This window comes from Mytilus galloprovincialis, chromosome 6 (genome assembly GCF_965363235.1).
Source record: "Mytilus galloprovincialis chromosome 6, xbMytGall1.hap1.1, whole genome shotgun sequence".
NCBI lineage: Eukaryota > Metazoa > Mollusca > Bivalvia > Mytilida > Mytilidae > Mytilus > Mytilus galloprovincialis.
The window spans coordinates 3,366,575-3,380,517 of record NC_134843.1 but is presented as its reverse complement, the minus strand read 5'-3'; the positions used below and the strand labels follow the sequence as shown (position 1 = coordinate 3,380,517).

The following is a 13,943-nucleotide window of genomic DNA, read 5'->3' as shown; positions in this document are numbered from 1 at the left end:
AAATTTACTCCAAGGTTCATGTAGTAATGAAATACATAATGACTTGTAAAATCGGGATCACACATAACAATGTTAACTGATGAAGATAAATGTCATTGATGTACACTGACTAACCACATCAATCTTCGTCAATCCATTGTAAATGAAAAGTGTTGGTATGTCCAGGTGAAATGCATAATCTGTCCTTTGGTCTATTCTTTTTTTTTTTTATATTGAATTTGAAATTTAGATTATATTAATGAAGATAACACTTTAAAATTTCCAATCGTGTGAAGTAATCTTGAAGTAGTACATAAAATACCAAATATTTTCTTCTATTCATAGAAAACTTTTCAGTGTCGTGAAAAACCTTAAGACATATTTGAGTCTAAAGCCAAAAACAGTTCTCAAGACACTGTTAGTCATTTCATATAGGATGGTTTAGACAGAAAGTGAGAAATGTCTCTTAAACCGAGAGTATTCTTGAGTAATAAATACAAATGTATGATAAAAATGAAATACTGAAGTATTTACTTTGACACTGTATCCCTAAAGAAAGCGATCGAATAGCATATCCATTTCATATTAAAAAATTTAATTATTCATAAACTGAAATATTCCAACTGAAATGCGATGTATTTGATAAGGAGAAATATGGAATATTGATATAATTAAAAGGTAAATAATGCGTTAATGAGGTGATCGATACAATATTTTCTGTGGCGTTTATGAATTGGTCTTACATTATTGTAAACTGATCTTTGTCAACCTTTGTGTCTTTATTGGCGAATTTCTAAAACAGCGCACGCTGAATATACTAGATTTCCTCGCACCTGTTTAATCAAGTATTGGCAGTAAAGAAAAATCATTAACGACATAAAAGACAAAAAAGATTACGTTTTTTTATTCATTATCCGTTTTTATTTATTATCCGCTTGTAATATACAAATATATGAATTAATCAGTGACCTTTAGCAGAAAATTTATCACTACGTGGAACTTTTGAACTGATCAACAACTATTTTGTTTTGTGCGGTCTTAACTTTGCTGTTAGCTTTTTAAAATGCCGCAAAAATTGACACAAATACATCATATAGAAAACATTACATTAAGAAATTTGGTGGAAATTAAAATGTAAACCACGAAACATTTAGTGGCATTATATGGAAATATGTGAATATACGAACTATAGTGTTCTCTGTGGATAACCTAGCAAAGGAACATGAGACAAATTTCAATACACGAACTTTTGGATTTAAATTTTTCGTGATTTACTAGCTAAGGATGTCTAAGGCAAATAAAAATAGTATGTCAAAACCAAACAAACTTAGCAAGCTTCAAGTTGTGTCTAATATTAAATTGCAGACGATGTCGGGCAGCAGACGCCGGATGTGGAAGAAGCGGGGTGGTTCTACTAGGCTCAGTTTTATGTCCAATTCTTCTCTTGAAAATCATCATGTGAGTATATAACATTTCTAACATTTATATTGTATGTAGATATTCAATTTGTTTTGTCTAAAGATCTATAAGTTCATGCCCGTATTTATCTATTTTATATAAAAAAAAAATGACACATAAACTCTTTAAATTAAAAATGTTGATTTAAAAAAATAACCTAAAAGGCTCCAGTTTAATAGTCAAGCTCAAATGATTGAAAGCATACTTCGTATATGTTTTATTTTTAGTCTGGAGGATAGTTCAGGAGAGGGTTAGTGCGTTCAAACATATTTAACAACGCCAATGTAAATTTTGTATGTATCTGTCCTAAGTCAGGGTCCTGTAGTTCAGTGCCTGTCTTATTTGGTTGGTTTCTTTTAACACTTGATAATTTGGTTTGTAAGAAAGAAGCCCGTTAGTTTTCTCAATTGAATTAATTGACATTTTTCGTGTCGAGGTATTAAATACCCAACTATGCGGTATGGTTTTTTCTCATCGTCAAAGGCCGTACGGCCTCACATCCATTTCATTTTGAAATCGGTGGATTGTTGTCTCATAGGCAATTATACCACATCTCCATATGATTATTTGAAAAAACTGTCTGGGGTATTTCTACCCGTTGACTTGGAAATTTGATTTTCTTGATTTTGTAAGGTAAATAAATCTAAGAAATGATATAAAGGGCAAATCTGAATATGGCGTTTTAATATTATTGGATCTTATTTAGATTTTACACGTCTTGATAAGCAAGTCTAACGAAGAAGAGTCAGTGACCGGATTTTAATCAGATTAATATTAAATTTTCATATCATTCCAGTATAAATGATGCACTTGAGTATCTAAAATCAAAGTGCTGGATAGCACCGGTGGAAAGTTTGCAACGGTAGATTGTAATATTTAAAATAGATTGTAAATCTGTAGATTGCTTGGTTAACTTTAAAAAAAAAAAAAAAAAAAAAAAACTTTATCAAGAAATAATTGTGACAGAATGCTACTTGGAAGTCTCCCAAACAAAGCTCTCAAAATTAGTCATTCCAACGGTCGCCTGACATTTGGCAAAGTCCAATACAAATTGGTCTGGTCTAGTAAAGTGATATGCACAAGTGATGTCTAGGTTTTACACCTGTATGTCATTCAAATCTTCTTGAAATCATGTACAGTAATACTCATGATTTATTGGTGGGGATCTAGACAGTTAACAAGCTCTCAAACAGGCAAGGGGTAGGGGTAATAGTGACCCTAAGGGACTAGCTGATTTGTTTTATTATTCCATACAAGAATATATGTGGTTTCAGTGTGGGGATTTCGACAGTTTTCAGTTTTCGAAAAGAAAGGAGTGGATCTTGACTGTTTACAAGTTCTCAAAACTGGATGGGGTGGGGTGACACTGAGGGACTCTCCTTATATTTCATTTTATTCGTTTTATTGTCCAATACAAGAATATATATGGTTAAGGGGTGGGGATCTCAGCCTTTTAAAAGTTCTCAAACATAAGGGGGTGGTGACTCCCACTATATTTCATTTGATTTGTTTTGTTGCCCCATAAAAGAATATATATGGTTTAGGTGTGGGGATTTCGACCGATTACTAGTTTTCAAAAAGAAGGGGGTGGGGTCACCCTGGTGAACTTCTTCTATATTTCATTTGATTTATTTTATTGTCCCATACAAAAATATATATGGTTTATGGGTGGGGATCTCAACCGTTAAAAAGTTCCCAAACAACAAGGGGGTGGGAGTGACCCCTTGGGACTCGCCTTCAATTTCATTTGACTTGTTTTATTTTCAGTACAAAAATATATATGGTTATGGGGTGGGGATCTTGGCCATTTCCAAATTCTCAAATAGGAGGGGGTGGGGCTGACCCAAAGAGACTCCCATTTTATTTCAATTGATTTGTTTTGATGCCCATACAAAAATATATATGGTATAGGGGTGGGGATTTCAGCCATTTACAAATTCTAAAACATAAGGGGGTGGGGCTAACCCAAAGGGACTCCCACTATATATCATTTGATATTGTGTGTTGCCCTATACAAACATATATATGGTTTAGGGGTGGGGATTTTGACTGTTTCCAAGTTCTCAAACACGAGGGGGTGGGGCTGACCCAAAGGGACTCCCACTTTATTTCATTTGATTTGTTTTGTTGCCCCATACAAAATATATATGGTTTAGGGGTTGGGATCTCGACCGTTTCCAAGTTCTCAAACTAGGGGTGGGGTGACCCCAGGGGACTCGCCTTTTATTTCATTTGATTTGTTTTATTGTACCGTATAGGAATATATATGGTTTAGGGGTGGGGATCATGACTGTTTTTAAGTTTTCAAACATTAGGGGTTGTGTTGGGTGACCCCATGGACTCAACCTAAATTTAATTTGGTTTATTTTATGGTCCTGTGATCATTACTGAAAACCATGTGTGTCTGTCACTTACTGTTTAAAAGTTGTAGTCATTTGAAAATTAAAAAAAAAAAATCCCATAGGATTCTATAGTAATTTACTCTCTTCTGTTGGCCCCTCAAAATACACCTAAATAGACCCTAAGAAGAAAAATAATAAGAACTGAGCAAAAACTTTTTTTATGAGTCTTAATAACAAGTAGTATAATTACGAAATTTGTTATAATCCCATTTTGTAATGCCGAATGTGTAAAAGGCCGAGTTTATTATAGTCCGAGGTTGTCTTTCTTTCTTTCTTTCTTGTGTATTAGCTTCCTATCTAAGGAACACCCCGCAATGGGTAATCAGGAGTATTTACATTAGTGGGTTAATCAAAGATTTATTTTATATTTTTAAAAGTTAATTACTATAGGGTTAAAAAGTGAAAAAAAAAAAGAAAAAAAAAAGGTAAAAATAATCGATAAAATTAATAATGTAAAAAAGGGCCAGTAGACGTGCTCTGTACATATGGTGGAGAGGTTAACATGGTTAAGAGATAAAAATACAAATAAATTTGGGATGGAAAAATATTCACAGGATTAGAAAAAAAAATGTACATGTTTGGAGGCATAAAATCTAAAACCCAACTTGTCCATCATAAGTAAAAAAGTAAAAATTGCTTAGGTGCAAAAGTTACTAAAGTACATTGTCTATACTAATCATTCCTAGCATTCACATACTTCCATTTGAATTTCACTTGTTTTCTAAGTTCTTAAGAAGCTGTAAGCGGCAGATATGTATTTTGTAACAGAAGTCTCTAGTCAGTGACTCGACATTCATCTTCTGGGTTTTACTGAGGTTTTGCATACTGTGGAAAACTGAGAAATCTAGCAAAAGTGCTACAATGTTTTGGTTAATGTTAAAAAGTTGTTCCCATCCTTTGCAACCTATGATATTTGTGACCAGGATTTTGAGAGGAAGGAAATACTTCATACGAGTTTCCCTTAAAGCTGGACAGAATGTTAAGACATGCGTTAAATCTTCGTCCTCCCTCTGACACAGCAGGCATGTTGCATTTATCTTGTATTGACTAAATTTGTATTTGTCGGCCTGTACCAAGTATGTACCAGTGAGCATACGAGCTTTGATCATGCTTTTCCGTACATCTAACAAGCTCTGTGATGCAGATTCCCAGACTGGGTGGACAGTACCTATCTCTAAAATGGTTGTGTTGAGTGAACTCAATGATGATTTTGACTTTGCCTTTTCTTGTAGTTCATAGGTCCAGTATTTGTTAATTGTGGATCTCAGGATTTTTTTCCATACACCTTTTGAAGGAAGTTTTATACTGGAGTCAAGAATGTTTGGCAGGTTGTATTGTTGTAGCAGTAAAATTGATTGATGAAAGAAGCTTTTAGGATTATCGGAATTGACGGATATTTGTCTTTTAAGAATTTCCTTTAATTTAGAGTTGTCACAGGACAGAATTGCATGTAAGAGTGTCAGTTTCTTTCTATGGATTTCTCCTTCTACCGGTAGGACACCCAGTAGTAAATAAATGGCAGGAATAGCCGTTCTTTTAGAGAAAGATTGAATTGATCTGAGAGTTTCTTTGTGAAACTTTTCCAGTAGTTCCATTTGAGTTTTGGTAAGAGTTAGGACTTCCAAGCCATACAAGAGTCTAGGTAATACATAGCTTTTGTATATTGTAACGGAGATTTTGGAATTTAAGCCGTTGGTTCCATGCAGACCTGAGTTCATTAGAGCAGGGTTGTTGTGGGCCGAGATTAGTTTTCAACTTCTGATCCTCAGTGCTGTACAATTTTGTACTTTTTTTTTTGACTCTCGAACTTTTATATCTGTACGTCACTGGTAAGTCTTGTGTGTACGAGGCGCGTTTTTGGCGTATTGAATTTTAAACCTGATGCCTTTTGTTATCTATTATTCATGTGTTTCTTTGCCTAATACGTTCTCCTATTTATTTGTATTGTAGTCCTGTAATGTTATGTTGTCATTTTAATGTTATATTTAACATTGCCATTAAAGTGCGAGGTTTGGCATGCCACAAAAACAGGTTAAACCCACCATTTTTTTCTTTAAAAATATCCTGTAATAAGTCAAGAAATGGCCATTGTTATATCATAGTTCGTTTCTTTGTGTGTAACATTTTTACGTTGTGTTTCCGTTGTGTCGTTTGTTTTCTCCTATATTTTAGTGTGAATTCAATTTACTATAAGACGTGTCACGGTACTTTTCTATCCCAAATTCATGTATTTGGTTTTAATGTTATATTTGTTATTCTCATCGGATTTTGTCTAATGCTTAGTCTGTTTCTGTGTGTGTTACATTTTAATGTTGTGTCGTTGTTCTCCTCTTATATTTAATGCGTTTCCCTCAGTTTTAGTTTGTTACCCTGATTTTTTTTTTGTCCATAGATTTAGAAGTTTTGAACAGCGGTATACTACTGTTGCCTTTATTAGATGAATTACCATGATACTTTCGATACTCTCGGGCTTTTACGTATTGAATAAACATTTGTAAAAATCGTAGTCAGCGTCGAAAAATGTTCATTCATGAAATATTTTAAACACGGTATTAATTTTCTCTTCAACTGGAGGAAGGTATAAAACCTTTGAAACCGGGATTACAGTACTCCTCACGGTCTGGAGGCACACATATATGGATCTGACGCATGTCTGGAGAATGCTATAAATAAAAGCATAACGTAGAAACTGCTGACTCGTGTGTGTACATGTATTGATTTTATTTTCCGCGAAGCGCAGATCTGCGAAGTATTGTTTTTCGCTATTTTCAAAATGAAGTTGAATTATTTGATTTATCGATAAAAATTCAATATATTTCAGTTCAAGCTGTATGCCATCAAAATAGGAAAGCTCAAAATCTCAAAAGCATCTTTCTATTATCAGTTTTCAAACACCAGTACTACATTATCTACAAGTAGGACACACTTCCCAAAGTAAGATAACCTGTCACCTTCGGTTAGAGGCCGATGACTTAAGAAAGTTTATTGCTATACCAAGCTATAGCAAACTTTCCAAGAACTATATTACCTTTACAATTATACTCGGGTTGGCTATATTTATATTTAGAACGTTTATCGAGTATTGTAATAAATAGGACCTAAGCATATTTAATCTCCTGTCAAAAAAGGAAAGGGTTACGAATCATTTCAATATCACATCTAACATGTGCATAAAATTTCCATGACAGCAGTATACAAATTTCCTCATCAGCAAATGCGCCCGACTCCGGTTACCTATCTTCTCCAATCTTGCTCAGGATAGTGATAACGATGCATTAAAACGTTTATACCTGCAGAACACATATCTCAAATAATATAAACCGGGAAATGTCAACATTGATTCACATCCATCAATTGAGTAAAAAAATAAGTAAACAAAACAGAAAAATATATGATTCACTTTGTAGACAAATATGAAAAGAATCAGTTCATCTCATTAAATCTAAATGAAATATTTCTGCTGTAGTATGCTATAAGCCCGTAGTTACAATTAAAAAGTAGTAATGAAGGTATCAAGACACAGCTCAAACGTTATATTCAGTCACACGTTACCTTGATCGCATTACTATCGTTTGTCATGAAATGTATAGGGAAAACGGAATAAATGTTAATGATGGTTGATAAAAAAGAAAGAAATAAAGATCACTATAACATTGTTTTTAATGAATTAGGTATAAAGAAGATTTGAAATTCATCACGTGGTAGGTAGTGTGTCTATTTGATACAATTATTGTAATACATATGCAACTCAGAAACGTAAAATTTGCTGACGAAGTTATTCGTAATTCTATATTCAATATCCCACCTGCTATCATCAGCCATTTTGATAAACAAAGTTTGAATTAAAAAATATATAAAATACACACACTCACGAAACGTTCCTTTGACTTTCGTTTTGAATGAAAAAAATAAGAATAAGTGCAACGTTCATATTCAAATAACATTTCATGATTTATCTGTTCAATTGATTCTCGGACCTTACATCTCTGAAGTAAAATATGATATAGATGTAGGCTATGCATAGATATAATTCTTATAAAAATGGTACATCGGCAATTTGTCCTCTTCGGTATGAATAGAGGACCAATAGTGCCAGTTTGGTATCAAAAATCGACATAAGTAAAGGACATAACAGGTCGTTGGATGGACTTCTCTGTTCTTTCTGTCTCCAGGATATTGACCTATCGACAACAAATACAAAGATACGGATTCAAATAAAGAGGAACGTCTGACAATGCATTATATTTGATATATAGGGGAATAAGTGTGATGTTCATATTCTGTGAAATCAGATTTCAAGAGAAAACCAGAAACATCTGGTCAAGAAATCAGCTAGGCATATATATATGATATATCCTAACAAGAATGTGTCCCCAGTACACGGATGCCCCATCTGCACTATCATTTCAGTTCAGTGGACCATGCAAATGGGGGGGGAGATCTCTAATTCGGCATTAAAATTAGAACGATCATATTATAAGGAACAGGTATACTTAGTTTCCAGTTGATTGAACTTCAACTTCATCAAAAACTCGACCAAAAGCTTTAATCTTGACCAAAAACTTTAACCTGAAGCGGGACAGAAGGACAGACGAACAGACGAACGAACAGACGGACGCACAGACATAATACCTATAAACGGGGCATAAAAAAGGATTCAAATTCTTATTAAGTTTATACTTTTCTTGACATGTTGAATATTTTTGTTATTATCAACGTGTGTGGTTTGTACGATGGTTTTAGTTCTTCATTTAATACTTTTGTATGTAACGACCAATTAGCAGTTTAAACACAACTACCAATTGCGTATTTATTATTTATAAAAGTTAACAAAGCTGAAATAACATTTCTGAAACGAAACTTATGAAAAAGTAAAGCATACGTGCAAAAGATTTCCAAATGGATCAAAAAATTTTGTCGGATTACTTCTCAAATTTTATAGTAATATTACCAGGTATAAAACATGCAAAGATAAGGGTTGGGATTTTTATGAATTTTGCAATAAGTAACTGTAAATTAAATTTATTTTACTTGCTAATCTTTTTATGTTCTGTGCGTACGTTCGTTTGTTCGTCCGTCCATCCGTTCGTTCGTTCGTCCGTCTGTTTCGCTTCAGGTTAAAGTTTTTGGTCGAGGTAGTTTTTGATGAAATTGAAGTCCAATCAACTTGAAACTTTGTACACACGTTCCCTATGATATGATTTTTATAATGTTAAATGCCAAATTAGAGTCCCCCCCCCCATTTTCACGGTCCATTGAGCATAGAAAATGATAATGAGGATGGGGCATCCGTGTACTTTTGACACATTTTTGCTCTTAGTAAGTTCTCAGAAAATTAACAGATCACACACAAATTATTAAAAGACACAATATTTATAGATATAAAAATTGATAAAAACAGCCACCACAAAAAGGCTTAACCCCAGCTCCATGTAATGATAAAAATTTAACATTTGAATGTGCAAATCATCAATGGGCTACTTTATGCTATTATATGTTAAAAAAAATCGTTTAGTTTTTACTACTATGTATGGGCATTTCTTTTATCCTGAACAATTTTGGATTTTGGGAAAACATTATAAATACTGAGTTTATTTCATGCGTATTGTTTTCATTCCTTTCAACTGCAAGCAAGGAACAAAACTCTTACAGATCTATCTACTTTTTGAAAATCATACTTTAAAAGGCCCCTCCCCTTTCCGAAGGGTTGGTGTATAAAGCAATATGGGCAACACATATATTTTTTTACTTTATAGATTAATTGGTTGATGGTTGCTTAATGTCCAGTGGCAAATATTTCATGCATGTTGAGGACGAGAACAAGTTAACAATATATACAATAGGTATATCTTGTAATAGAGGCCATCTGGGATAAAGATCGGGTACATTTGGACTGCCACTGGAAATTGAGGGTATATTTGATAGGGTAGAAATTTTGCCTTGCAACAGGCCACCTACGGACCCCGGAGTTGTTACATGGGATCTTAACGTGCGGAGAGCTTGGCACTCTCTTTACACGAGGCATCTGATTTAACGTCCCCATTCTGACTGGACATGGCTGCAAACTTGTACAACCCGCACAGCCAAACTGACGGCCAAATTTGGCAAGCGTTTTACTGCCAAGTTTTTAAATAATAATGACACTAAGAACATTACACGAAGAACCCATTGTTCAGTGTTTTCTTTTAAGCATTAACCCTCTATATAGAAATTCATGCATTACTATATATATATAAAAGATGTATACAATTAATACAGAAACTGCTGTTTTGCATTCAACATAATTGCATGCAAACCGCACTAACAATACGTCCATGATTTCACGTCAATCACACTTACATTACGTCCATGATTGCACACAAACCGTACTTGCATAACGTCCATAATTGCTCGCATTTACCACACTTATATTACGCTCATGATTGCTTGCAAACAGCACTAACATTACGTTCATGACTGCGCTCGCACTGCACTTACAAATCGTCCATGATTTCATGCAAATCACACTTACCTTACGTCCATGACTGTGCTCACACTGCACTTACAAATCGTCCATGATTTCATGCAAATCACACTTACATTACGTCCATGATTGCTCGGAAACAGCACTTACATAATGTTAATGAATGCACGCAAACCATACCAACATAACGCCCATGATTGCTCGCAAACCGCACTAACATTACGTCCATTATTGCACGCAAACTGAACTAACATGACGTCCAAGATTGCACGCAAACCACACTTACAATACGTCCAAGATTTAACTCAAACTGCACTTACATTACGACCATGATTGCTTGCAATCCGCACAAATTTTGCGTCTTTCATTGCTTTTCTTGATATCTTCAACATACATAATATCTTATTTCTGTTAACAACAAATAGTTTATGTTTCATATTGCCATATTATCATGTAAACAGGAAAAGAAGGACAAATAGATATTGATATAACAGTTATAGAAGGACAAGACAATTGAGCAATGCTATAACAGTAATATAAGTACAAAAGAACTTTCACACTTGGTATATAACCATAAAACGGGTCTCTATTATTGCGTCACAGTAATGAAAAGCATATAAAATATCAACATGAATCATCATCTTCATTACTTAGTATAAGCTCATTATGACACATCGAAGAATTTATATGATACCTGTCAATCAAGAATTGTCCAAAATTGATGTAAATTACCCAACTACAGAATTCATTTGTTATTCCAAATATAAAAACATATATTAACGTATTACGTTACATATGGTTTGAAATAAGAATAATTACATTAGATGTATATTTCATTAAAATACCCTTTTTTTTATTGACTAACATCAATCTCGAGTCATTCTGAAATTAATATCATTACGAAAAGAATTGTGACATTCATGATGACGTGTGCTTTGTGGCACCGTTAAAGTCCACAATTCCTCTAAAGTCCACAACACCGCTAAAGTCCACAACAAATTATCGCTAAAGTCCACAACTACGCTAAATTCCACAAACTTTTCGCTAAAGTCCACAAAATGTTCTCCGCTAAAGTCCAAAAGAAAACGCCGTTAAAGTCCACAATAAGAAGTTCCGCTAAAATCCATAAAAAAGCACCATTAAAGTCCAAACATTTTTTTTAAATATACAAAAATCAATTCGCTTTTTGTTTCACTCCCGATAGTATAGATCTAATAAAAAGCATGGACTTTTGTTCTTGGAAAGTATTTTTTATCAGTTTGAATTATATTTTTGATCAATGAAAAGATTACAGTATCTGATTTTGATCCTTAAAAATCGGAACTTTGTATTGCGATTTTCTATCAATCAAACAGACAACATTTCTTAAAAGTTATCTAGCTATGGTGCGCTTTTTGTATTCTTTAGTAAACATTTGTACATCCACAAGAAACTCCAATATAGCGTTCTTTTTATTTATATGCTAGAGACACTGACACATCTTGGAGCCTTTATTTAACATTGAAATTTTCTTTGCAAACATATGCAACATAAAAAAGAAATCAATTCAGTGTCTGTGAGGCTACACAGCAGCCAAAATGGTCCGTAAATCTCAAAAATAGATTTTAACCATGATTTTCTAATTATGTTTGAAATCAACATAATGATACAGAATTCCACACATTCATGCGTTTTGTAGTGCTAAGCAGATTTACATCACTCATTGGTTGCATGTTTGTTTTGTTTTCTAAAAGGAAAATGTATTTGTTTCAAAATGCGTTGAAGATGAATTGAATAAATTATACGCAGATGCGGTTCTGTATTATGTATTTCCCATGATGAGTACAAGTATAAAATATTTGATTTTAACCATGCTACATGTATATATGTTCCAGATAATATGAGTACGCGTACTGTCCGGACCGTATAAGTAAACTCGAACGTATGCTCGGCCCGTATGAGTATACTCTTTCGGTCTAGGTACGAGCTCGGTCATACATGTGTATTTGGACCACATGGGTTGATTTGTCACGGCAAATTTATAAGTAGTTTAGAAATGAAATAAAAACTTTATATGAATAAAAAAGTGACGCTACATTGTAACTCTTTATAAGTTAATCTCCTGTATTAAATATGAAATTTGTATTCAAATGCTTACTGAAATTGAAGTTATTGGAAGTACATACATGTATAATGTTGGAAGATCCGAATAATTTTTTTTAGAATAGTTATTCAGAACTTCAATAGAAAAAAATGTCAAGCCAGTAAATGGTCAGAAGGATGTGTCAACTACAATTTGTTGTTACATATATCATCATTGTATCATGAAAATCTACGTTTTTCATAAAAAAATATTTAGGGACTATTTCATGCAGGATTTTAATCAAAATTGGTACCAATGGGAGCAGAATTCTCATAAGTTTATTTGTTTATTTGATAATATAATTATTTTGAAGCATTAGTTATAAATTTCTGATGATGTAACACGAGGTTTATATTTTATACAAACAGTTGATTTGCATCAGGAGAAAATAACCGAAGAAAATTATGACTAAACAAGTGAAACTGCGAGCTACTGATGATACCCCCGCCGCAAGTGGATAATATTAATAGTGTAAAAATATGCAAGTGTTCGGTAAACAGGAAGTTGTCGAGTGATGAATCTGAAAACGCATCACACGGTATAGCTGACTTAGATAAACCCTGAAACCAAATTTCAGAAATCCTTGTATTGTAGTTCCTAAAAAAAATGTGACGAAAATTTTCAACTTGGCTATAATGTGTAAAATCATACAAGTGTTCGGTAAACAGGAAGTTGTCAAGTGATCAATCTGAAAACGCATCACACGGTATAGCTGACTAAGATAAACCCTGAAACCAAATTTCAGAAATCCTTGTATTGTAGTTCCTGAGAAAAATGCGACGAAAAATATTCATGGGACGGACGGACTGACGGACTGAAGGACTGACGGAAGGACAGACAGAGGTAAAACAGTATACCCCCCTTTTTTTAAAGCGGGGGTATAATAAACAAATATCTATTCAGACATGTCTGCGTCTTTTGTGAAAATCCAACTGTAAATACCGTCAAATGTAGTTTAGAGTATTTTTTTTTAATGATTTTTAATTTTTTTCACTGACCGATTTTTTTGTGCTTTGAGAAATCCAGAACTAATAAAAATATATGTATATGAGCATCGGAGGGTATGAGTATAGGATAAAGGCAATAGGAACGTTCATCTTACATTGAACCCGAACACCAACAATTCTGGAACGATCATATAATTATAATCATAATCATTGATAAAATGTACGTCACATCAAAATTATCGCATTCAGAGTTAATCTCCTTTCTATTTTCTCCTTTAAGATACTTTTTTACATCGCGATGACCGTGAGGACCGTTCGATGTATTGCTATCGCATAGATTTCCATTACGTAAATTTCGTTTTGGGTTTGTAACCGATCTATAAACATGATATATACATATAAAGGATTGCAAAAGTAACATTCCTTATCGTTTGTTATAAATACATCTCTTACTGATACAAATATTTTTGTTTAGAACATAAATTAATAATATGAAAATGTTTTGTCGTTAGATATATATGTATAAGTAAAAAAAATCATTGATAATATATATGCACACGTACCGAAAATTG

The 13,943-nt window shown here is 33.5% G+C and overlaps 1 protein-coding gene across 2 annotated transcripts in view; it reads left to right on the top strand.

Annotated features, from left to right (window-relative positions):
- Positions 1-880: 880 nt before the first annotated feature.
- The window catches only part of LOC143078718 (short transient receptor potential channel 7-like), a 93,486-nt gene continuing 80,423 nt past the window's right edge, over positions 881-13,943 (top strand). Inside the window, exon 1 of one of the 2 annotated variants that reach the window (XM_076253643.1) lies at positions 881-1,437. In XM_076253643.1, coding sequence (XP_076109758.1) covers positions 1,264-1,437 — 174 coding nt within the window. In that variant the 5' untranslated portion in view covers positions 881-1,263. The remainder of the gene's footprint in view (positions 1,438-13,943) is intronic. The other variant, XM_076253644.1, reaches the window with a different exon arrangement.